Source organism: Dermacentor albipictus, chromosome 4 (genome assembly GCF_038994185.2).
Source record: "Dermacentor albipictus isolate Rhodes 1998 colony chromosome 4, USDA_Dalb.pri_finalv2, whole genome shotgun sequence".
Lineage (NCBI taxonomy): Eukaryota > Metazoa > Arthropoda > Arachnida > Ixodida > Ixodidae > Dermacentor > Dermacentor albipictus.
In genome coordinates, this window is record NC_091824.1 from 116,368,113 (window position 1) to 116,390,967 (window position 22,855).

General features: G+C 47.8%; 1 protein-coding gene across 2 annotated transcripts; it reads right to left on the reverse strand.

Annotated features, from left to right (window-relative positions):
* Positions 1-202: 202 nt before the first annotated feature.
* Positions 203-22,323, reverse strand: LOC135914669 (uncharacterized). Of its 2 annotated transcripts, none has more exons than XM_065447605.1 (2): positions 20,970-22,323; positions 203-1,348 (listed from the first exon to the last, which is right to left on the reverse strand). In XM_065447605.1, exons 1-2 carry the CDS (start codon positions 21,846-21,848, stop codon positions 734-736), a joined length of 1,494 nt encoding a protein of 497 aa, XP_065303677.1. In that variant the 5' UTR covers positions 21,849-22,323; the 3' UTR covers positions 203-733. The 2 variants fall into 2 exon arrangements, with proteins under 2 accessions (XP_065303677.1, XP_065303676.1); XM_065447604.1 differs by lacking the exon at positions 203-1,348 and adding an exon at positions 8,853-10,108.
* Between the last annotated feature and the right edge of the window lie 532 nt (positions 22,324-22,855).

A 22,855-nucleotide genomic window follows, 5' to 3' on the forward strand; every position in this document is an offset into this window, starting at 1 on the left:
GTGGCTATTAAACAAGGTCCCCCACAAAAGGCCACTATTGTCTACGCGCAAGAGGAATGTCTTACCAGCTGCAACCAAGAATCGTTCAGGTTATATAGTGACATGTAAACAGCCGTCATGCCCAAACGAAAGCCACAGGACGTTTATAAATCTGCTGGAAGTGACGCCAAGACTTACGAATATGCAGTTCTCTTGACAAAAGTGAACGCAAGGCAACGCCGTATACTTGAAGACCACATAACAGAGCACTTCCCGAACAGCACTAGGTGTCGAAAGATTCGGCACTGAAGAGCAGCCCACTGAACACGTTTCCATCCACAGAAATATGTACGACAAACAACAAAATGTCTGTAACACGCCAATGAAGTGATTCCTATTTACAGCACTAATATACGCTGAAACAAGAGCCATTATTTTTGAAGACTGCTGGGCGAGAAAATAATTGACGCAGAAAAACTCACGAAGCAGAAAAACATTTTGGACGATCGCGATCCTTTACGCTTGTTCCATAGCACAATAAAAAATCTTGGCAAATTAAACACGAAGAAAATGTTTCGCGAGCGATGAAGACATCTAGATGCAAAATAAGGCACTGCGAAATGCAAATTGAGATCAGTGTTCGTGCGCGTTGTTCTCAAACTGCGCCGTAGCACATCAATAAGCACAATTCGCGTTGCTGCCCTCGTTGTCGTCTCGTAGTTCCACAGCTGCTAGAGGACACACGGCACGTCACTCATTGCCGCGCTTTCTCGCAGGCTTCGATTGCGTTCCGCATAGGCGTCCCCGCACAGTCGAAAGCCTTGAAGAACTCGTCGAAGCCCCGCATCTGCGCCGACGCTTTCACTCCACTCCCATAGGAACCACTCGGGACACAAACGTGGTGAACATAGAAGAGTATGAAGAACACCTGGCTGGCCGACAAGCTATGGTAGCCGAATACAGGGGCCCGGTCGTGCCAGCTGGGTGTGGCATAGGCGCGGACCGCGGCTGACATCGACAAAATTGTGTACTTCAGTTCAGTGTTCACAACACCTCCACTTTGCCGTCGAAGGCAATGCAGGTGCGCTACCAGCCCTTCCCAGCTATCGGTTTCCTGCTCTGCGTAGTCGAAAAGCTTGTCCCACAAGGCGTCGGCAAGCATGACGCCCAGCACGGCCGCGTTGATGACATCTGCGCCGTGGGCTAAGCTGCGGCTTCCTCCGGCGGTCTCCTTGCCGAAACTGAGAAGCGCGTACACGCTTGCCGCGACGGCGATCTGGTTGCCGAATCTCACGAGGAATGTGTGAGACAAGTCGGCGCGCAGTCTGTACAACCCAGAGAGGCCCCGTATTGCATTGCTGCTGCGTATCTGAAATAAGAATGCACCGTTTCAGTTGCACGTAGGCAGCCAGCTTGACCCGCAAAGCCGAGAAAACAATATAAGCGTTTCACGTGTCATACGTATGAATTGATTACAGCTCAGTGCGCGTAAGGATGTCTAGAAATTATTGAATCACAACACCCAGTGTTTTCTGTCCTGGTTACTGTTACTGCATGATATACAGGCACTCTATATTTCATTCTCTATGGCGCCACTAAGTAGACATCAAAAATAGTGATGTGGCTGATGTTCAAGCAGAGCGTTCGCTCCTATTTCCTCGTTGCTTCGATATCTATCCGGGACATCTCGGCGCGATTCAGGCGCGGCCGACAATATAGGATCAGACAACAACGACTTCTTGTGTGAAGGAATTGAGAAGAGAATCAATGACCATTGATTGCAGGCAATCAGGCTACACCACAGAGTCACCGCAAAAGATGGCAATATCACTCCGCGATCGCGGTGCTCAGCAATGCGTGGAAGGAGGCTGCCACTGAAGATCTGTGGCTCACGGTATGCACTATTGATTTGTGGTCGGTCTACACTTGCAACAATTATGCTCAATTAACTTCACTCTCGCGTTACTCAATATCCTCGCAAAATCTCAAGCTAAGCTGATTACACCCTCAAAGTAGATGATGCACTACGTCACTGTTTACGACCCACCTGGCGGCACTGACGTTATATACATTGACAAGTACAGAACTGAAACATCCGAGTAAAGGCAACAGAACGTACTAGGCAATTCTTTTTAAGAATGAAGGAGCAGCAACGAAATGGGTGCGACAAGTAAATGGCAGTTGCAAACTGCGCTAAGTGTAGCTCCAGTCACATGGCCCCTTTCGCACGACCTACTAATTTAAGTCATGTTTTGATAGGTCCTTGGATAACAGATTTCATTATCCTCGTTGTGTAATGGTGACAGACACTTCCACTATGCTATTCTACATTTAAACACTCATTCTGGGTACGTTTAAAGGTTCGCACAGGTTACCTGCTCACTGTCATTTTGTTGATGTGCCACCTTTGTGGTTAAATATTACACCCCTGTCAAGCGAGCAACTTAAGTGCACTTACGGGGAGTGCACTTAAGCACCTAGAGTGATACGTTAGGCTACGCGGTGCTAAACGAAATTCCACCTGTGGTATGTCTTGAAGGTGGTAAGACAATGAAATGTGCACTATGTCACGTATCGGAAATACGAGAACAGCACATTTGCTGGCATTGAGGGTGAAGTGACTAGCATCTAACCACCTCTCCAGATCATAAAGGTAAGTTTGCAGTCGTTGGTATAGCGTGTGGATGTCGTTTGCAGATGCAAAAACGCAATATCGTCTGCATAAACATAAGTAGTTATTTCTTGATGACAAGGTAGTGTGCTCATGAGAATATTAAAAAGTACCAAGGAAAGAACTGAGCCTTGCGGTACGCCTCTCGTTTGTTTGTGTCTAGAAGAAGAAACGCCGCTTTCGTAGCAATAGAATTCTCTTTCACCTAAGAATGACCGAATCCACGCTACTATATACCCAGGAACACAACAGGAAGTTAACCGATTGATCAATATAGTGTGCTCCACAGTGTCGTATGCTTTAGCGATATCGAGCGTCACTAAGGCAACGTATTGCTTATGACGTCGAGCGAGTTGTATTCGGCTGTCTAAGTCGACGTGGGCATGCCAGATGGAGCAGCCGGCCCTGAAACCAATCTGACAGGGACTAAGAATGGAATTATCATTAATAAATTTCATGATGCGACGGTGAAGAAGACTCTCAATGAATTTTACTACGTTTGATGTAAGCGCAATGGGCCTAATGTTCTCCAATACATACCTTCCTCCTTGGTTCGTAAGCATCAATATTACCTTGGCAAGCTTCCAGTGCAACGGAATCCATGCGTATTTAAGTGAATAATTCACCAGGTCTAAAAGAACGTTAGGCGATTCATGTAACAATATTTTTAACATTGCATTTGTGACACCATCAGGGCCAGGGGCTGAATTCGGTAAACATATTGCAGTCTCATTTAGTTCAGCTAAGGAAATTGGAGTAAAGTCATCCCAAGGACCTAATGTAGAATGAATAGCCGGAAGCCTGGCCGTAAATCGATTTTCTAAGCCTTCGGCAATCCCTTCTAGGAAGGCGCTCAGTTCCTGCGGGGTCAAAACAATTGAATCTAATGTTAAGGGTGTTGGTAGCACCTTCCTAGCACAAAGGAAGGAAAATAAAGCACGCTTATTTTTTGAATTAGATAGATAATCGTAATGTCTAATATCGTATTCCTTTTTGGCTCGAATAACAGTACGCTTAAATAAACCAGCATGAAACTGATAATTTTTCCAATTGGTCGGGCACTGATTATGTAGAAGCATTTTCCAAGCGGCCTTTCTTTTTCTGTAGTCCCGCGTACACTCATTATTCCACCAACGACAAGCGGTGCCTTTAGCCGAAGGGATGACAAATTCAGCTTGCTTCCGGGAATCCTCTAGAATTCAGCAAATGATAGAAGCGATTTCCTTATCATTGGCATTGGCAAGTTTCGAAACGGCAGAACGTAAGAAAGTCGTAAATTTCGTATGGTCCATAAATGTGCATGCCTGGTAATCTAAAGATGTTATTTGACAATTGATTTCAAATGACACAGGAAGATGATCACTGTTGGTTGCTGATTCAACCGCTACCCACGACAAAACCTTGATGCCAGCGCTACAAAATGTCAAATCTAACACTGAACGGAAGGGTCCTCTAACAAACGTTACTTGTCCTGTGTTCTTACATGAAAGGTGACTATCAATAGTCCACTCCCAAAGTCGCTTACCGCACAAATCTGTTTTGTGTCCCCACGACACGTGATGCGAATTGAAATCCCCTACAAACAAAATTTCTTTTCTACATGCAGCCACAGCCCTATCAAGTTGACGCGTACTTTGCACACCGCTGGGGAAATAAGCATTTATAATTGAAAATGGGTGGTATCCTGGGAGACATAAATCTATGGCCAAAATTTCACAGTCGCAGTCCATGATTTGAAAAGAAATTTTTGCCTTGTGACAAATTTTACTGGAAACAAGTATCATTAATCCTCCACCTCGCGAGTCTCTATCTAATCGGAAGGACCGAAAACCTTTTAAATGAAAATGTTTCTCTGGTGAAAGCCACGTTTCTTGAAGAAGTAAGATATCTGGATTGAATTGAATAGATAGGCAAGATAAATCTGTTGAAGCTGAAAATATAGAACGACAGTTCTACTGCAGCACTTTCAGCTGTCCAATGGTGTTGAACGCACAGCAGTGGCAACTGCCGCCTTTAGAATACTTTCTGTAAGCACAGGAGTTGGTTGACTCTTTTTTGATTTTGCTTTCATAGTTTGTGAAATTGGGGTCCCCATACGTTTGGGAGCTCGAGTGTCAAGTTCCATGTCTGTGACAATAGCAGTGTCTGAATAGGAGGGCTCATCCTCGCGTGTTTGGACTAGCGGAGCAGTGTCTGTGGAATATTCTGCAACTGTGGAAGGCGTCTCTACCTCGTTGCTAGGAGTCCGAGGTGTGGCGTTATATTCTGGGCACTGCATCGGTGTCCTAGTGGGCTGCATTATTTGCATCATGTGACTGGAAATTATTTGCGCTAAGCAATCAGAGAGACTGGATATCAATTTATCCATCGCTTTAGCCATTGCTTTGTCCACAGCAGAGTCAATTGCTTCTGAGAGGTTAAGATCCATGCTTGGAGTGTTGCGCGCTGTAACACCAGAGTATCCGAAGGCCCTGTCTTTGATAACTGAAATTGCATCTCTTCGGGAGCAACGACGGCGGTCGATTATTTCAAGAATTTGTATTTCTTGAGCGCGAGCTGAGCAGTGCGAATAGTCCGCAGGGTGTTCTCCCCCACAGAGGCAGCACTTTGGAGATTGAGTAGAGCATTCACTTGAAGAATGACCATCCCCACAGGTGCGGCAACGCAAGCTAGACTTACATCCTCCTGCGCTGTGCCCGAATCTCCAACAATTGGGCAAGGGAACATTGCAAGAAGCATGGCTCCTGATTTTCGCTTTGCTCCGATGCAGGTTACGCTGACGCTCTTCTTCACCTGGCTGATACCGGAATCGCTATCTCCCTCATGCCCACCAGCTCAGATGCTACCACCGCCACTGCCCGACTGTGGCCCCTTCAACAAATATTTCATCCCTGCGCACCCGATGGAATCCCTCGCCTTCGGCCGTTCAACCCCATCGACGACTGCATCATCGCCCGCAAGGAATTTAAGCTGTGGCCACTCCGTCCTCGGATTCAGTGGGCACGGGAACATAGCAAGAAGCATGGCTCCTGATTTTCGCTTTGCTCCGATGCAGGTTTGTACGTTTTCCTTGTACGCTAAAAAAAGCGATGACATCTGCTTATTGCTGTTCCCGTGCCCAGGGGTGCTGTGTGAAACTGTGCATGATTGCTTTTCTATGGCTTTCCTACTCTTGTGCTCCGGCGACATAGAAACGAACCCTGGCCAATGGCTGCTAGCGTAGACACCAGCGTCTTTCGCTGTGACGCGTAGAGAGGGTCGTCGCAAAACAGACATTTTTGAGTTTTAACATTTGGCAGCGATTGCAGTTCGCAGTGACAGGGTTCGCAGACGATGGAGAGGTGATGTGTAGCTTGAAGTGTACAGAGCTGATTCAGGGATGTCGGGAGCCCGGCGTAAGAAAAAGTAGTCTCTCCACTTCACCACCGGGCACCGTTACCTCGACAAACAGGAAAATATATTGCCGCATTTAGGGCTAGGAAAACTAGTACAGTTGCTACAAGGTTTATTGAGGTTAGCGGGTTAGTGGGTCCAGCGCAGAGAGCAGCCGAGCAGCCTCAGCCAAATGACAGCGCGAGCCCGAGCAGTGACGCCGACCCTTTGCATTTACCTTCCTGAATTCAGGAGCCATGCGTCCCCAATTACGCTTGTGCTATCTTCGCCATTGCATGGTGTTTGATTTACCTGTCCCATTCTACTTACATTTTCCCCCTTGAAGCGCAGAATCTGTTCAAAACTGTCCGCTGCAGTTCTCGTCAGTATCTTTTCTTTTCTATGGCGAAAGCCTTACATGGCTCATACACCCGATGGTCTGGAAAACGCAGCGTCCGGTACAGAAAGTCATGTGAGCTCACCTCGCGCAGACACGCGTCCGTGCCACTGCTTGCGCGTCCGTGAGTGAGTGAGTGAAGTAACTTTATTTCGGTCCAGAAAAGACGCAGGGGAGACCCCGCGCCACCTGGCTAGTCCGCCCTAGGGACCGCCAAGCCGAACTTGACGGCCCAATCGCGGGCACTGTGGACGTTCGTCGCCGCATTCTACCACAACTGGCTCCGACGCCGCTCATCATGCCAGCGTTACCGTGCTGCCCCTCGCGCTCGTGCCACTGCTCTCGCGTTTGTCGTCGTCTTCTTGCACAGGTGTCTCCGATGCCGCTCACATGCCAATAAAGAAAGGCAAAGTTAAGGAAGATAGAGTTAATTCAGGTGCACGAACCAACGACCTTCAGTGGGAGTCGAACCCTCGAGCTTTAAGGTCAGTTAGCTTTAAGTCAATTAAGGCAATCGAACCCACGAGCTTTGGTGGGAGAAAACAATAAGCAGAAACAACGCATTCAAACGTCGAGTAATTTCATGAATGCGTCTTACGCGCGCAGGCTTTCGCCTTCACCCTCTTTGGTGAATGCTAAAGTGAGTGTCAATATTTTTAAAAGCCGCTATTGAACCACTGAATAACCTAAATACATTGCAGTATGTGTCACTTTAATCAGTGAACGTTAAATTTTGAATTCTGTGCCGCCAGTGCAGAAGGCTGCTGCATGGTACAGCACTGTTGCGCCGCATTGGTGTGCGTTTTGTCGTCGCCTTAAGGAGATCCTTAAGGAGATTCGGTGCACTGCTGCACCAGACCAGGGAAAAGGAAACTGGCATGTATTTCAAGAAGCTCGAAGCTACTAACATTTAAAAGTGCTAATGAAACAAAGATACTTCTATGGTCAAACTACAAATAACATAACATTTTCGTGTAGGCAACCAGCGCTGCATTAACAAAGCGTTTCCTTTTTCGCAAGTGTTCCCTGCTTTGACAGGTAGCGTTCGCTAATAGTACGTCCAACATTAGGATTGGTTAAGTTATCTTACGAACGAATCGAGCGCAAGAGCAAATGCTAGCCAATCTTTGTGTTGAACACATCACCAAAGGTCACTGGCCAATGGCAAAGAGCCGTTAGAAACCTTTGCGAATTCGGCCCTTGAAATGTTAAAGCCCTCCATATCGCATGAGACTTTTATGCGAAGCATATTACGAGAGCTCAACCCAGCTCCTCAGGCGCGGCGGTGTCGCCTTCAATACCACGTGACACCGTGACGTCACGACAGAGGAGAAACAGGGCTCCAACTCGCGCCGTCGCTCGCGGCGTCGCGGCGGTATATAAGCAGCTGCGCTTGCCTCTGCTAGACACTCACGAGGTGAGACGCCTCCTGGAGACAAAGCTGCTCGTTGGAATGAGGAGCGAAGGTTGCGGCGTGCTACAGAGACTGTTTCTAGGTGGCTTTGGCTCAACTCTTGCAAGATGGGCTGGGTGGGAACCGAACCAGGGTCTCCGGAGTGTTAGACGGAGACGCTACCACTGAGCCACGAATACGATGCTTCAAAGCGGTACAAAACCGCCTCTAGTGAATGCGGTGTTGCCTTAGAAACGAGCTGTTTCTAAGGGTCAGGCGTGCGTCGCTTGCTCAGGCGCACATTTCGTTGCCGCGCCGAACGCTGCGTTGCTCGACGCTCACTGCGTCCAATTCGGGGCGCGTAGTCGCTGCGCCGTAGCCCATTGTCTTACATCCCTTGGCGGGTCGACGGGAACGCTATCGCGTTCCACTCTTGAAGGCGAAGCAGAGTAACGCATGAGTTGTTTCTTCGTCTAGCCGAACCAAATATAGCCAAGCAACAGCAGTTCACCAGGCTAAACAGTGGTTCAACAACTAAAATAAAGGCTAGTATGCTTCGCATCCTGGGCTTAACCTTAGCTAAGCCACAGCCATTTCTTTAAGCAACGCAGAAGTATCGAAGCGAGCTAGACTATTTTATGTGAATAGACGTTGAAACAAACTGCTCATGAGAAAAACTCTTAAATGTGTTCAACGATATCAACGAGATATTACAGAGCGCAGGTAAACGCTTTTATTCGGAACCTTCTCGTGCTATCTTGATAACGCAAAGGTGCTGATCAGAGTCAAAAATGCGCTCGTCTTGGCTTAAAATGCATAAGCGTTTCTCGGCAGTGTAAGCCGCACTGCAATTGTTAGGGATTGTTCAACGCTATAGAACAATACAAGCTACTGTTCAAGCTTGAAGAATAGCTTAAATGTGTGTGTGGCTTTTAAACAAGGTCCTCCTTAAAAGAGGACTGTTGTGCTCGCACAAGGGGAATATCTTACCAGCTACAGCCAAGAATTGTTCACGTTAACTAATGAGATGTAAACAGCCGTCATGCCCAAACAAAACCCGCAGGACGTTTATAAATCTGCTAAAACTGACGCCAAGGCTTACGAATGTGCAGTTCTCTCGACATAAAGGAACGTAAAGTAACGCCCTATATTTGAAGACCACATAACAGAGCAGTTCCCGAACAGCACTAGGTGTCGAAAAGTTCGTCACTGTAGAGTAGCCCACTGAACACGTTTCGATCCACGGAAATCTACACAACAAGCAACAAAGAGTCTGTAACACGCCTATAAAGCGATTCCTACTGACAGCACTGATATTATCTATGTTCACCAGCTACGCTAAAGCAGGAGCCATTATTTTTGAAAACCGCCGGGCGAGAAAATAAATTACGCAGAGAAACTCACGAACCAGAAAAAAAATTCTACACGACCGCCATCCTTCACGCTAGTTCCATATATATCACAATAAAGCAGCTTGGCAAATTCGGAAACGCAGAAACAGTTTCGCAAGTGATGGAAACATTTAGATGCAAAATAGGGCACTGCGAAAGGGAAATGAGACCAATGTTCGTGCGAGTTGTTCTCGAACTGTGCGGTGGCACACCAATAAGCATGATTCTCGTTGCTGCCCTCGTTGTCGTCTCGTAGTTCCACAGGTGCTAGAGGACACACAGCGCGTCACTCATCGCCGCGGCTTTCCGCAGGCGTCCACTGCGTTCCGCATAGGCGTCCCCGCACAGTCGAAAGCCTTGAAGAACTCCTCGAAGTTCCGCATCTGCGCCGACGCTCTCACTCCACTCCCATAGGAACCCCTCGGGAGACAAACGTGGTGCACAAAGAAGAGTATGAAGAACACCTGGCTGGCCGACAATCTGTGGTAGCCAAATACCGGGGCCCGGCCGTGCCAGCTGGGTGTTGCAAAGGCGCGGACCGCGGCTGACATCGACAAAATTGGGTACTTCAGTTCAGTGTCCACAACACCTCCACTTTGTCGTCGAAGGCAGCGCAGGTGCGCTGCCAGCCCTTCCCAGCTGTCGGTGTCCCGTTGTGCGTGTTCGAAAATCTTCTCCCATAGGACGTCGGCAAGCATTACGCCCAGCACGGCCGCGTTGATGACACCTGCGCCGTCGGCTATGCTGCGGTTTCCTCCGGCGGTCTCCTTGCCGAAACTGAGAAGCGCGTAGACGCTTGCCGTAACGGCGATCTGGTTGCCGAATCTCACGAGGGATGTGTGAGACAAGTCGACGCGCCGACTGTACAACGCAGAGAGGCCCCGCAGAGCACTGCTGCTGCGTATCTGAAATAAGAATACACCGTTTTAATTGCACGTAGGCAGCCAACTTGATCCGCAAAACCGAGAAAACAATATAAGTGTTTCGCGTGCTATACGAATGAATTGCTTACAACTGAGCGCCTGTAAACATGCCTCGAAATCATTGAATCACGAACAGCCAGTTTTTCCGTCCTGGTTAGAGTTACTGTATGATATACATATCATAAGAAGCCAACAAACACTGACACCAAGGACAACATAGGGAAAATTACTTGTGTTTCATAAATGAAATAAAGAATTAATTTTCCCTATGTTGTCCTTGGTGTCAGTGTTTGTTGGCTTCTTATGATATGACTAATAAAAATCGGGCCCCTCGGTTAACCCCCTTTCTTCTCGTTATTACATAACGAGGGTCTCGAATCCGGCAACATTGATGCCTTCAGGTAGCATATGTGGGTTTATTGACCAGTTGCCTTCGCCCTAAAAGATCATGTTCTCGTGACGCCTGCGGCGAAAAAGACGTTCCACGTCCGCCGCCAAGGTCTGTGAGTGGTGGCACTGGCTAACACTCCCAGGGTTCTACTAGGACACATAAATACCCAAGAAAGGGGATGGAAAAACGGCGCCGCGGTAGCTCAATTGGTAGAGCATCGCACGCGAAATGCGAAGGTTGTGGGTTCGGTTCCCATTTGCGGCAAGTTGCTTTATCATCCACTTTAATTTCCATTAATTTATGGTTTCTTTATTTCATTTATTAAACACAAGTAATTTTCCCTATGTTTCTTTTGGTGTCAGTGTTTGTTGGCTTCTTATGATATGACTAATAAAAATCGGGCCCCTCGGTTAACCCCCTTTCTTCTCGTGTATGATATACAGGCACTCTATTTTTAATTCTCAGTGGCTCCACTAAGCAGTCATCAAAAATAGTGATATGGCAGAACGTTCGCTCCTACTTTCTGGTTGGTTATATATCTATACGGGATATCTCGGAGCGATTCAGACGCGTCCGACAATATACGGTCAGACAACAACCGCTTTTTGTGTAAAGGAATCTAAAACAGAACCAATGACCACTGATTGCAGGCCATGAGGCTATACCACAGAGTCACCGCTAAAGATGGCAATCTCACTACGAGATCGCAGGGCCCTGCAATGCGTGGAAGCGGGGTGTCACTGAAGATCTCTGGCTTACGGTATACACTAATGATCGGTGGTAGGTCTACACTTTCAACAATTAAGCTCAATTAATTTCACTCCTGCATTACTCAACATGCTCGCGAAAGCTCAAACCAAGCTGATTACACCCTCACAGGAGATGATGTACTGCGTCACTGTTTACGACCCACCTGGAGGCACTGACGTTACAATTCATTGACAAGTACAGAACTGAAACATCCGAATAAAAGCAATAGAACGTACTATTAAGAATGAAGGAGCGGCGGCGACGAAATGGGTGCGACAAATAAATGGCAGTAACAAACTGCGCTAAATGTAGCTCCAGTACCATGCTCCCTTTCGCACGACCTACCAATCTAAGTCATGTTTTCATAGACCCTTGGATAACAGGTTTCATTATGCTTGCTGTGTCATGGTGACAGACAATTCGACTATACCATTCTACTGTGAAGAAGAAGACGCGCCTCGCGGCACAGCCGCATCGCCAACGCGCGGCTCGTCTCGGCTCGCGCTGTTGATTGCTGGCGTCCGTTTGGACAGTGCTTCGGGCTGCTTCGCCGTTCCCGGTTGCTGTGCCTTTGCATTAGGAGTCGGCAATAAACCTTCTCTCAATTGGTGGAGGTGCTGGGACTCAAACCCCGTCGCTTGAAACCCTGGAGCTGCGATCAAGAACGCTACCACCCGCCGTGACCGACAGCTCCTCCCAAACGGCACCGACGCCACAGTCCGTCACCTGCACCGGCGTTCCACGACAACGGGACCCCAAGGTCTTCAGCGGTGCAGACGACGAAGACGTAGAAGACTGGTTTGCGTCATATGAACGGGTGAGCGCACACAACAAGTGGGATGATCCAGCCAAGTTAACTCACGTCATCTTTTATCTGGCTGGTGTTGCCCAACTGTGGTTTCACAACCACGAAAGTGACGTGCCCACATGGTCAGTCTTCAAGACTACCTTTACGGAAGTGTTCGGCCGACCCGCTGTTCGCAAGCTGCGTGCCGAACAGCGCTTGCGCGCCCGAGCACAGCAGACGGCGGAAACGTTCACAAGCTACATAGAAGACGTCGTGGACCTTTGTAAACGAGTCAACGCCGCAATGCCCGAAGCTGAGCGAATTCGCCATATACTGAAAGGCATCGATGACGGCGCATTCCAGATGCTCCTAGCCAGGAATCCGCGCACTGTGTCTGAAGTTGTCAGCCTCTGCCAAAGTTACGATGAGTTAAGGAAGCAACGCGCTTCGACTCGGCGTCCTTTGGGTAGCGACGACTCGTTGGCGAGCCTTGACAACATGTACGACCCATCTTCATTCTTTCAGCGGGTAAAGGACTTTGTGCGTGAGGAAGTTGCCCGCCAACTTTCTTTAGTCCCCTTCACTCAGGAGCCCACGTCCCATCTTCCAAACACGCTCCGCACCCTCATTTCCGAAGAGGTCGCCCAAGTTGTCCCTTCCGCACCACATCAGCCGCCTGCAGCCATGAATCTCAACTCTACGCGGGCAGTGCAGCCTGTCGCCACGCCTCTCACCTATGCGCAGCCAGTCCTGCCTGTGGCCGCGCCTCTTACGTACGCCCAGGCAGTACGCAGGCCTCCACCGGCGTCTTTCACGACCCAGTCCCAACCGCTGCCACCGGAAGCCCATGCTACATCTTGGACCGCACCGCGCGCTAATCCTTGGCGGACACCTGACAATCGACCCATCTGTTATTCTTGCTGCACTCCCGGACACGTCGCCCGATATTGCCGCCGTCGTCCTCAAGCGTTCGGCGACGCCTCGCGGCCCTTCCAGTACGGCAGCCAGCCATTTCGCCAATACGCCGCTCCTTCCCCCCAACCGTATGCTCGTGCTGACATCCCAGCATTTCCTTCGCGTCGCTCGCCATCCCCTCGCCGACGCTCGCTCTCCCCAATGCGTCGGCGACCCGCACCACCTGACCAGGAAAACTGAACGTCGCAGTTCAAGAGGCAAGAACTGCGCCCCATTCGAACTGTCAAAGTCCTCGCGCCTCTCCTGCTAACGTGGTCGAAATTTGTGTAGAAGGTGTTCCAGCATTCGCTCTTGTGGATACCGGCGCAGCCGTTTCTGTGATAGCCGCCAAACTGTGCCGTTCGCTGCGCAAGGTGACCACGCCGCTTTCTGGACTGTCGCTTCGTACGGCAAGCGCACAGCACGTCACTCCGCACGCAGCCTGTACTGTACGTGTGCTTATTCACGGCATTGTTTACATCGTCGAGTGTATTGTTCTTCCCACCTGCTCGCATGACGTCATCCTCGGATGGGACTTCTTATCCAGTCATAAAGCCGTGATCGACTGCGCACGCGCCGAAGTTGAATTTTCCCCTTGTGACGCACCCTTGGACGAAGATTGCGACCGCCCTCCTCAGCTTACCGTGCGCGAGGACACAGATATTCCACCTGGCTCCTTCGCCCTCGTACCCGTCTTTTGCGATGCCATCTCTGATGCAACGGTCCTCTTCACGCCGTCCGACGTCTTCATGAGCCGTAAATCTCTCCCACTACCCTTCGCGACGCTTGACATGGCTGGCGGCTGCAGCAATATATCCTTTTACAATCCCCTCTGTGCGCTCATTTTGTGTACATTTAAATGTTGGCGCAGGTTCCCTGCTCACTGTCATTCTCTTGACGCGCCAATTTGTGGATAAATATTATACCCCTGTCAAGCGAGCAACTTAAGTGCACCTACGGGATGTGCACTTAGGGACCTTGAGTGACACATTACGCTACACGGTGCTAAACGAAGAAACAGAGCGCACTAGCAGTAAAAAAAAATGTCGACAGACTAAAAGCGCGTTTTCGAAGATGTAGATTGCAACGAACTTTTTTAAAATGATTCTTTTACGTTGTATTATAAATAAAAACAGACTTAATATTTTTTCAACCGAAGAAAACGAGATTTCTTTTTATTATTATAAGAACATTGCAAGTCAACGCCGGCTAAGACGAGTGGAGTGAAGTGCAGTCTTCTGGGAGTTACACTCCACTTGAGACGTTTTGATTTGGCAAAGTGTACTTAAACTGAGTGAACACTCTCCGTAAGCGCACTTAACTTGCCCGCTTGACAGGGGTTATTAGTATGACTGTGACCAGCAAATTTGACTGCTACGTTGCTTTGTGCGGATATCATGGCGGAGATGCTGAACAAGAACTACGTCCAGCTGGTTTCCGCTTCCGTGCGTAGGCTCAAAGTGGGAGGACTAAACAAGGTATTTCTCCCACCTGCACCTGATGCAAACTACCTGGATGTTCAAACAGCCAGCGATAATGAATCGATATTCAGTCACTTGAAAAGAGGCGCAATATTTGTGACGCTTCAGGCGCGCGGACGAAGATGGCGCCACCGTGTGGGCGCCCAATATTGCGATAATGTAATTACCGGAGAACATGCAAGTGGGTAATATTCGGAAAGCACAATTTTCGGAACACAATATTCGGAAAGCACAGCTCTTTTGCACAATTCATTGCGCTCGCCAACGACATTTGTATATTTTGTACCCTTAAAAGCGGTCTTTTGACTTTCATCTGAATTATTAAAGAATGCGTTTCATAATTCTTGGTGTTACCTATAACGCGATATGTTACAGCTATCTGGTGAACAAGATGAGGTTATAACGCAACTTCTTTAGCTGGCAGCGCCTTGCTCGTCTAGAGCGGTTGGCACGTTTCTGTATGATAGTTAGTCCTACGTTGGAAGTACGTACAGCGCGAGATGATCAAGGGAGAGCAAGGAGCGATGCCGTGCTTGTTTATAGTGGGTCCCAATCAGAGTCATTGGGTTACTTTTTTGAAACCCAAGTAATCACGAGAAACATTTCTTATCTGATTTACTTTTCCGGGGTCATCATCATCATCATCTTCAGCCTGGTTACGCCCACTGCAGGGCAAAGGCCTCTCCCATACTTCTCCAACTACCCCGGTCATGTACTAATTGTCGCCATGTTGTCCTTGCTTCCCTTGGAATTCATTCCGTAACTCTTAATGACCATTGGTTATCTTCCCTCCTTATTACGTGTCCTGCCCATGCCCATTTCTTTTTCCTGATTTTAACGAAGATATCATTACCTCGCGTTTGTTCCCTCACCCAATCTGCTCTTTTCTTATCCCTTAACGTTATACCTATCATTCTCCTTTCCATAGCTCGTTGCGTCGTCCTCAATTTAAGTAGAACCCTTTTCGTAAGCCTCCAGGTTTCTGCCCCGTACGTGAGTACTGGTAAGACACAGATGTTATAAACTTTTGTCTTGAGGGATAATGGCAACTTGCTCTTCATGATCTGAGAATGCCTGCCAAACGCACGCCAGCCCATTCTTATTCTTCTGATTATTTCAGTCTCAAGGTCCGGGTCCGCAGTCGCTATCTGTCTTAACTAGGTGTATTCCCTTACCAATTCAAGTGCCTCACTACCTATCGTAAACTGCTGTTCTCTTCCGAAACTGTTAAACATTACTTTAGTTTTCTACAGATTAATTTTTAGACCCACCCTTCGGCTTTGCCTCTCCAGGTCAGTGAACATGCATTGCAGTTGGTCCCCTGAGTTACTAAGCAAGGCAATATCATCAGCGAATCGCAAGCTACTAAGGTATTCTTCATTAACTCTTATTCCCAATTCTTCCCACTCCAGGTCACTGAATACCTCTTGTAAACACGCTGTGAATAGCATTGGAGAGATCGTACCTCCCTGCCTCACGCCTTTCTTTATTGGGATTTTGTTGCTTTGCTTATGGAGGACTACGGTGGCTGTGGAGCCGCTATAGATATCTTTCAGTTTTTTAACATACGGCTCGTCTACAACCTGATTCCGCAATGCCTCCATGACTGCTGAGGTTTCGACTGAATCAAACGCTTTCCCGTAATCAATGAAAGCATTATATAAAGGTTGGTTATATTCCGCACATTTTTCTGTCACCTGATTGATAGTGTGAATATGGTGTATTGTTGAGTAGCTTTTACGGAATCCTGCCTGGTCCCTTGGTTGACGGAAGTCTAAGATGTTTTTGATTCTGTTTGCAATTACCTTAGTAAATATTTTGTAGGCAACGGACAGTAAGCTGATCGGTCCATAATTTTTCAAGTCTTTTGCGTCCCCTTTCTTATGGATTAGAATTATGTTAGCGTTTTTCCAAGATTCCGGTACGCTCGAACTCCTGAGGCATAGCGTATACAGGGTGGCCAGTTTCTCTAGAACAATCTGCCCACCATCCTTCAACAAATCTGCGGTTACGTGATCCTCCCCAGCTGCCTTCCCCCTTTGCATAGCTCCCAAGGCTTTCTTTACTTCTTTCGGCGTTACGTGTGGGATTTCCAATTCCTCTAGGCTATTCTCTCTTCCATTATCATCGTAGATGCCACTGGTGCTGTATAAATGCCTATAGAACTCCTCAGCCACATGAACTATCTCATCCATATTAGTAATGATATTGCCGGTTTTGTCTCTTAACGCATACATCTGATTCTTGCCAATTCCTACTTTTTTCTTCACTGCTTTTAGGCTTCCTCCGTTCCTGAGAGCATGTTTAATTCCATCCATATTATACTTCCTTATGTCAGCTGTCTTACGCTTGTTGGTTAACTTCAAAAGTTCTGCCAGTTCTATTCTAGCTGTAGGGTTAGGGGCTTTCATACATTGGCGTATCTTGATAAGATCTTTCGTCTCCTGCGATAGCTTAGTTGTATCCTGTCTAAAGGAGTTACCACAGACTTCTATTGCACACTCCCTAATGATGCCCACAAGAATGTCATTCATTGCTTCAACACTAAGGTCCTCTTCCTGAGTTCTGAGTTAAACCCGAATACCTGTTCTGTAGCTTGATCTGGAATTCCTCTATTTTACCTCTTACCACTAACTCATTGATTGGCTTCTTCTGTACCAGTTGGACCTCTTGCACGCGAGGCGGGTATTCTACCTCTACACCACCGCTGCAACGTTTTCCGGGGTGTTCGAGCGTAATTATACATGACGCAAAGCAGACACCGGGTTGCTAGGTTACAACTGCTTCACGCAGTGATTTGAATGGGTTGGCCTCTGCGGAATGGATGTAAAAGATGTTCCTGCCACTGCTCTTAATCGGTAATCGGTAATAAGCGCTAATTAAATAATCGCCTCTAGTGAAAGCTCACTGTCCGACTACATTATGTCATCAATGTAATACATAGTACCATACCGGCCGCGAAAGGAGAAACGAGAACATTTTACTGCGCATGTTTGCCCCGCTTATTACAATGCGTCATCGACCTTCAGGTGCTTACATGGAGCGACTCCCCCTGTGAGCACGGTCACGCAATATAGGCCCGTTACTACCAACACCAAGTAAAGGAAATGACAAAAAAGGCAGTCGGCACTAAGGTGTAGCCAAATATCATTAGAATTACCAAGACAAGAAGATTCCTACGGATCCCGTATTTCAACGAAACCAGCGTGTTCGCATTTTCAGCTCGCTACAGGTAAAGCAAGTGTACGCAAGTGTAAAGCAAGTGTACGCCGCTACGACAGGGAAGCCTGGGATTCAGCTAGAGGTCAAATTTGTTAAATGTGCCGTTTTAATCAGTGGCAGAAGTAACACTGCCCGTAAGTATATCTCAAGCCAGTAAAATTCGTTCGTACAACCTACAAGTCAACCTGAACGCAGCGCACGAAGCAAGCGTGCCGCCATAGCACGCATACCCATATTCATGTGCATTAAGCACCCTACTCAGCAAGTGCAGCTTCCGAAACATACCAACGAGGTAGGTGAGACTGCAGACAACATATGAAAGCTGACAGAACAACAGCCAACGCAATCGTTCTTCACCCTCACTCATGGTAAAGCACCAGTAAGTCCACAAAGCGTAGACGAAGAACTTGCTGCTAAAAACGATACACAGCGGCTGACAAGTCGTTTTCGAGAAGTGGAATTTTTCGTAAAAAAAGAAATCCTACAAATGTACAATAGCTGGAAACTTCCTTAAAGATCAAGAAAATGAAGCAATACGTTTTTTACCAGTCGATTTAGCAACTAATACAACTTTTGACTATTCAACTTCATTGCTTCGAGCGAGAGGGAAAAAAGAAAGACCGGTACAAGCTTGCCTCTCGGCAAACATGCAAGAATAACAGATATGGATAGAGATGGTAACGCAATCCGAGCGAAATTTCGCGTACGTTGTTCATTTATTGATGCAAACGCGCATCAAATCAACCATCGAGCGAAAAAGCCGGCGGCTGTCTTCTGGAAAAGAGAAAAACGGCCCCTAAATTCCCGTTGGCTGGCACGCCATGCCAGACGCACTCCTCGACGGATCACAGCGAGCGAAAGGGAACACCTGCTGAGCTAGCGCGCCAAGTGTTGCCCGAAGGGAGAGGGAACCAACACGACGCCACGTCACCCTGCCTCCCGCTCGCAGAAGCCTGTGTTATCCACGCGCATCTTGTCCGCGCAAGTTCTCGCCTGCGTTCTAATTGCGCCTCGGTAACGCCAAATAAAAATGCACCAAGCCAACGCCTCCGAAATAGCAGACCTGTGCACCCTGCTTTATGACGTCATGCTACTCGGAGCGATATTTCCATTGCCAAACCGGGCGTGGCGAAAGCGGTGACGTCAAATCACCGCGGCTTACTCAAGAGCGTCCACATTAGATTCTATGGCTATCGGGCGAGGAAGCATGACGTCACGGATCGAAGTCCACCGGCCTTGTGCTATCTTGGAGGCATTGGCCAAGCGTCTCAACACGCTCGCTTACCCGCGAGGAATGCGCAACTCGAAGGACCGCTCAACGGCGTTCAACTGGACATTCGTGCTTTCAAATTTCCAACTATCTGACGTGCTTAGGGGTCCTCGGATTTCTACGCACCTCCTATCTGGCGCCATCGTAGCAAACCTACACCCTTCTTTCCTAACTCCTCGTCAGAGATTAAACATCTTTGGCTCGTCAGGCGGCGCTGGCTCATTTGTCGCAGTCACAGAACAAAATAAATAGGTGTTGCTTTAGGGCAAAGGCAGCTCCGGAGAACAACTACTTGGAGAGCAAATATCATAATTGAAGTATTCCATAAAAGCAATAGTCGCATTAGATCTTTGAACACGTGAACTGTATCGAGCGGAGAGAAACCGAGTAATACGGAATTTCTTTTTTTCAATTTTTTTAATACCTACGTGTATTTCTTAGGCGACTTGCAGGAATCAGGGCCTGAATTCACAATACAATTCATACGCCAAAGTAAAAAGTAACAGACAGCATATAAGCGAAGGCTTATGTGCTGTCTATCAACATATAAGCCAGCCAAAAGCAAAGCTTCTTTCGAAATAAAAGCTTTCTGAATAAGGCCTAGAGGCGCTTGTAAAAATATAAGCTCTCGAACCAACCGCTTCCACAAATCGAAAGGTCGAAACTAAGGACACAATTGAGAGTGGAGTTATACGAAAGGATAGACAGTTGGGCGACTTGGTACGGTAACATGATTTTGGCTTCTAGCGCGAAGTGAAACAGGGACACAGAAAGGAGCAGACAGGACGAGCGCTAACTCTCAATTACATTTTTATTAAAACGAAGAACATATATATAGGTGATTGCAAAAACCGTAGCACAAGAACATGACAAGGTAAAAAGCATCAGTTAAACGTATCAGGGGGTAGGAAGTCAAATAACAACAACAAAAAAAGATTACTTCAGATTAGGGCCAAGAAGCCACTGCTAGAATTTTCTTCCTGTCATTCTAAACTTGTTAAACAGGGTATAGCTTATTAAACTCTTAGGTGTGCCATTACTAAGTCATCTCCGCACAATATGCAACAAAGTTTTTCACAACACATAGAAAGGCTTAGAAAGGCTAGCTATCCCGTGCATTTATTATCACTAACCTGCGAAAAACTTTTAAAATGGGTAAAAAGTCCCGGTAAGAAACAAGAAAAACAGAAAAAAGAAACAAAGTTTGCTGTAGTACCCTTCATACATAGATTATCCCATAGTTTAAGGAATGTGGCCAATAGGTGTGACGTTAGTACCGTTTTCTCGGCCCCACGCAAGTTATCTAACATGCGTCCTATGACAAATAGGATACTTGAACAGGGAGGCAAAAAAAGCAAAGATGATTGCGGAGTTAAACATGTGTCCCCTTTAGTGCCTTGCAACACGGGTATAGTTTATCAGATTCCACTCGAGTGCGGGAAAGCTTACATTGGACAGAGCGGTAGGTGCATTAACATTAGACTAAAAGAACACAAACATTCACTAAACAACCCTAATGCATCACATTTAGCGGCAGATTGTTTCGATTGTGGTTGCAAATCTTTCTTTCAAGACACAAAAATTCTTTGTAGACACAGATGCCAAACTACGCGTGAAATTATCGAGGCATTCCACAACATAAAAAGATCAGGAGAACCCTTGCGTCAGTCAAGCTTCGTTGTCACTGTTAGATTGCGAATTTCAGTACCTTCGCAATACGTCTACTAATCTGAAGTAATCTTTTTTAAGTAAACCCCTGATATGTTTAACTGATGCTTTTTACCTTGTCATGTTCTTGTGCTACGGTTCTTGCAGTCACCTATATATATGTTCTTCGTTTTAATAAAAATTTCGCCGAGAGTTAGCGCTCGTCCTGTCTGCACCTTTCTGTGTCCCTGCTTCACCTCGCGCTAGAAGCCAAAATCATGGAGTTATACGATTGGACGCTGCCTATGCTCTATTAGGTAAAAAATAATCTCGCTACTCACCTGATAATAGAAGCTCCGAATTTCAAACTTATTCTCGAAGTAGTTCTCGCTTATAGAAGGCAGATGGCGCTTGTAGGGGGCAGTCAGGTTTTCAGGCAAAACAATATGAATGCTTCGCACCACACTCCGCACCGCGTCGGCGTCCAGGTGGGCAGAGAAGAAAACTTGGGCGTCCGCAATCACGGCTTCAGAGATCTTGTTGAACATTTCCAGCACAACCTGGTCACGGTCTGGACTAGTCATCTGCTGCGTCGCCAACACATCCCAGAATGGAGAAAGTCTCATGGTCAGTATTTCGCAAAGCGCTGCGTGATCCACTCCGCTAGCCTCCTGCCCAATTTCGTCGTCAAACGTGGCCAGCGTCGAGTGTATGGCGAAGTACAGTAGCGCGGCTGCTTGAACGAGGATGTTTTTGTCCATCAATATGCTTAAGACTGCCGCGACGTCGGGAGGGTTTTCGATGGCAATCACTGGGAATGCGCTCAACATCTCTTGCCACGTAGATATGCCCTCCTTTGGAAACTGTTCGCCTAACAACGGTATCGGGACGATAGAGTGCTCACTATCAGAGGTCTTGCGCGTCATGCGTAATCGGCGAATTAGACTAAGCACGTCTGCCTGCGTAGCGTTTATGCCAGCGTGTCTCCTGGCAGCCTCGAACATGGCATGTCCGGCACTTGACGCATCTAAATCGATATATGGCGCAAGCTGAACGCGTATGACGTAGGTGGATTCTTTTTTCTCGAATGATAATTTGTAGTACATGTATAACACGCTGGCAATTGCGTACCTGAAGTGTAGCAGACCCACAAGCTTGATCAAGTCCACGTTTCGCGCCGTGCTCGTAGAGGTTCCCGACCAGCGGCGAAAGAGCTCCATGACGGCTTCCACTGCGTTCTCTGCAGTGAACAGATTTTTGACGCCTGCGATGAGGCAGCTCTTGTGGTTCCCCCAAATTATATCGCTGACCGGTGAGCGCAGTATGGCCTGGAGAGTAGGGTGAACCACGAGCGATGTGAACACTCGATCCGCAATCGCGCTGCGGTCCACTCCACTCTTTTTGTAGCAGGCATAACTGAGAATGTCAGTACATGGATCGTTTGAAAGGTTGGCCAGCGTCAATATCGTCTACGTGGCGTCGGGGCAGCAGAATGGCGGCACTTCGGGCAATTCACCGTTGGAGCTTGTCAACTCGTTCATCAAGATCCACACGAGTGCCACCAATCCGGAAATAAGTAGTGTCGAGAGCAGAACGACAAGCGCCACGACAGCGCGAGGGCCAGAGCTGCTCGGCGCCTCGTCGTTGGGCATTTGCTGCGAGAAGCGTCTTCCGATAGCCAGCAGGTTCGCCGCGGGCAACTCGTGCAACGCTCCGGCTTCTTCTTCTCTGGCCCGTGCCACGTTCCATACGACTGAACGCGAGCCGCGCCAAAACCAGGCAATCAGAACCAGAGAGAGAGAGAGAGAAAGCAAGGGTAGGGAAGGCAGGGAGGTCAACCAGAACAGCATCCGGTTTGCTACCCTACACTGGGGGTGGGGGAAAGGGGAATAGAAAGAGGAAGAAAGGGAGAGAGTCAGCACTGAGTACATGTGGGAGGGACACCTTACACAATGACACTATAAGCGGTCTCTTAAGCCCGTGCACTTTAAGTACCGCACTAGTGCACGAATCGCTTTTCGAGCCAGTGACGGTTGTGGCCACGGTCCGAGTATCTTTGACTCGGTGAATGGTCTCGAGTCTAGTCTGTGTAAAGTTGCCCGCAGAGGGAGGCGGTAGACATCGTAGCGAGGGCAGGTACACAATACGTGCTCGATGGACTCCTCGCACCCACAGGAGTCGCACATCGGGCTCTCGGCCATTCCCATACGGTAGGAGTATGCGTTCG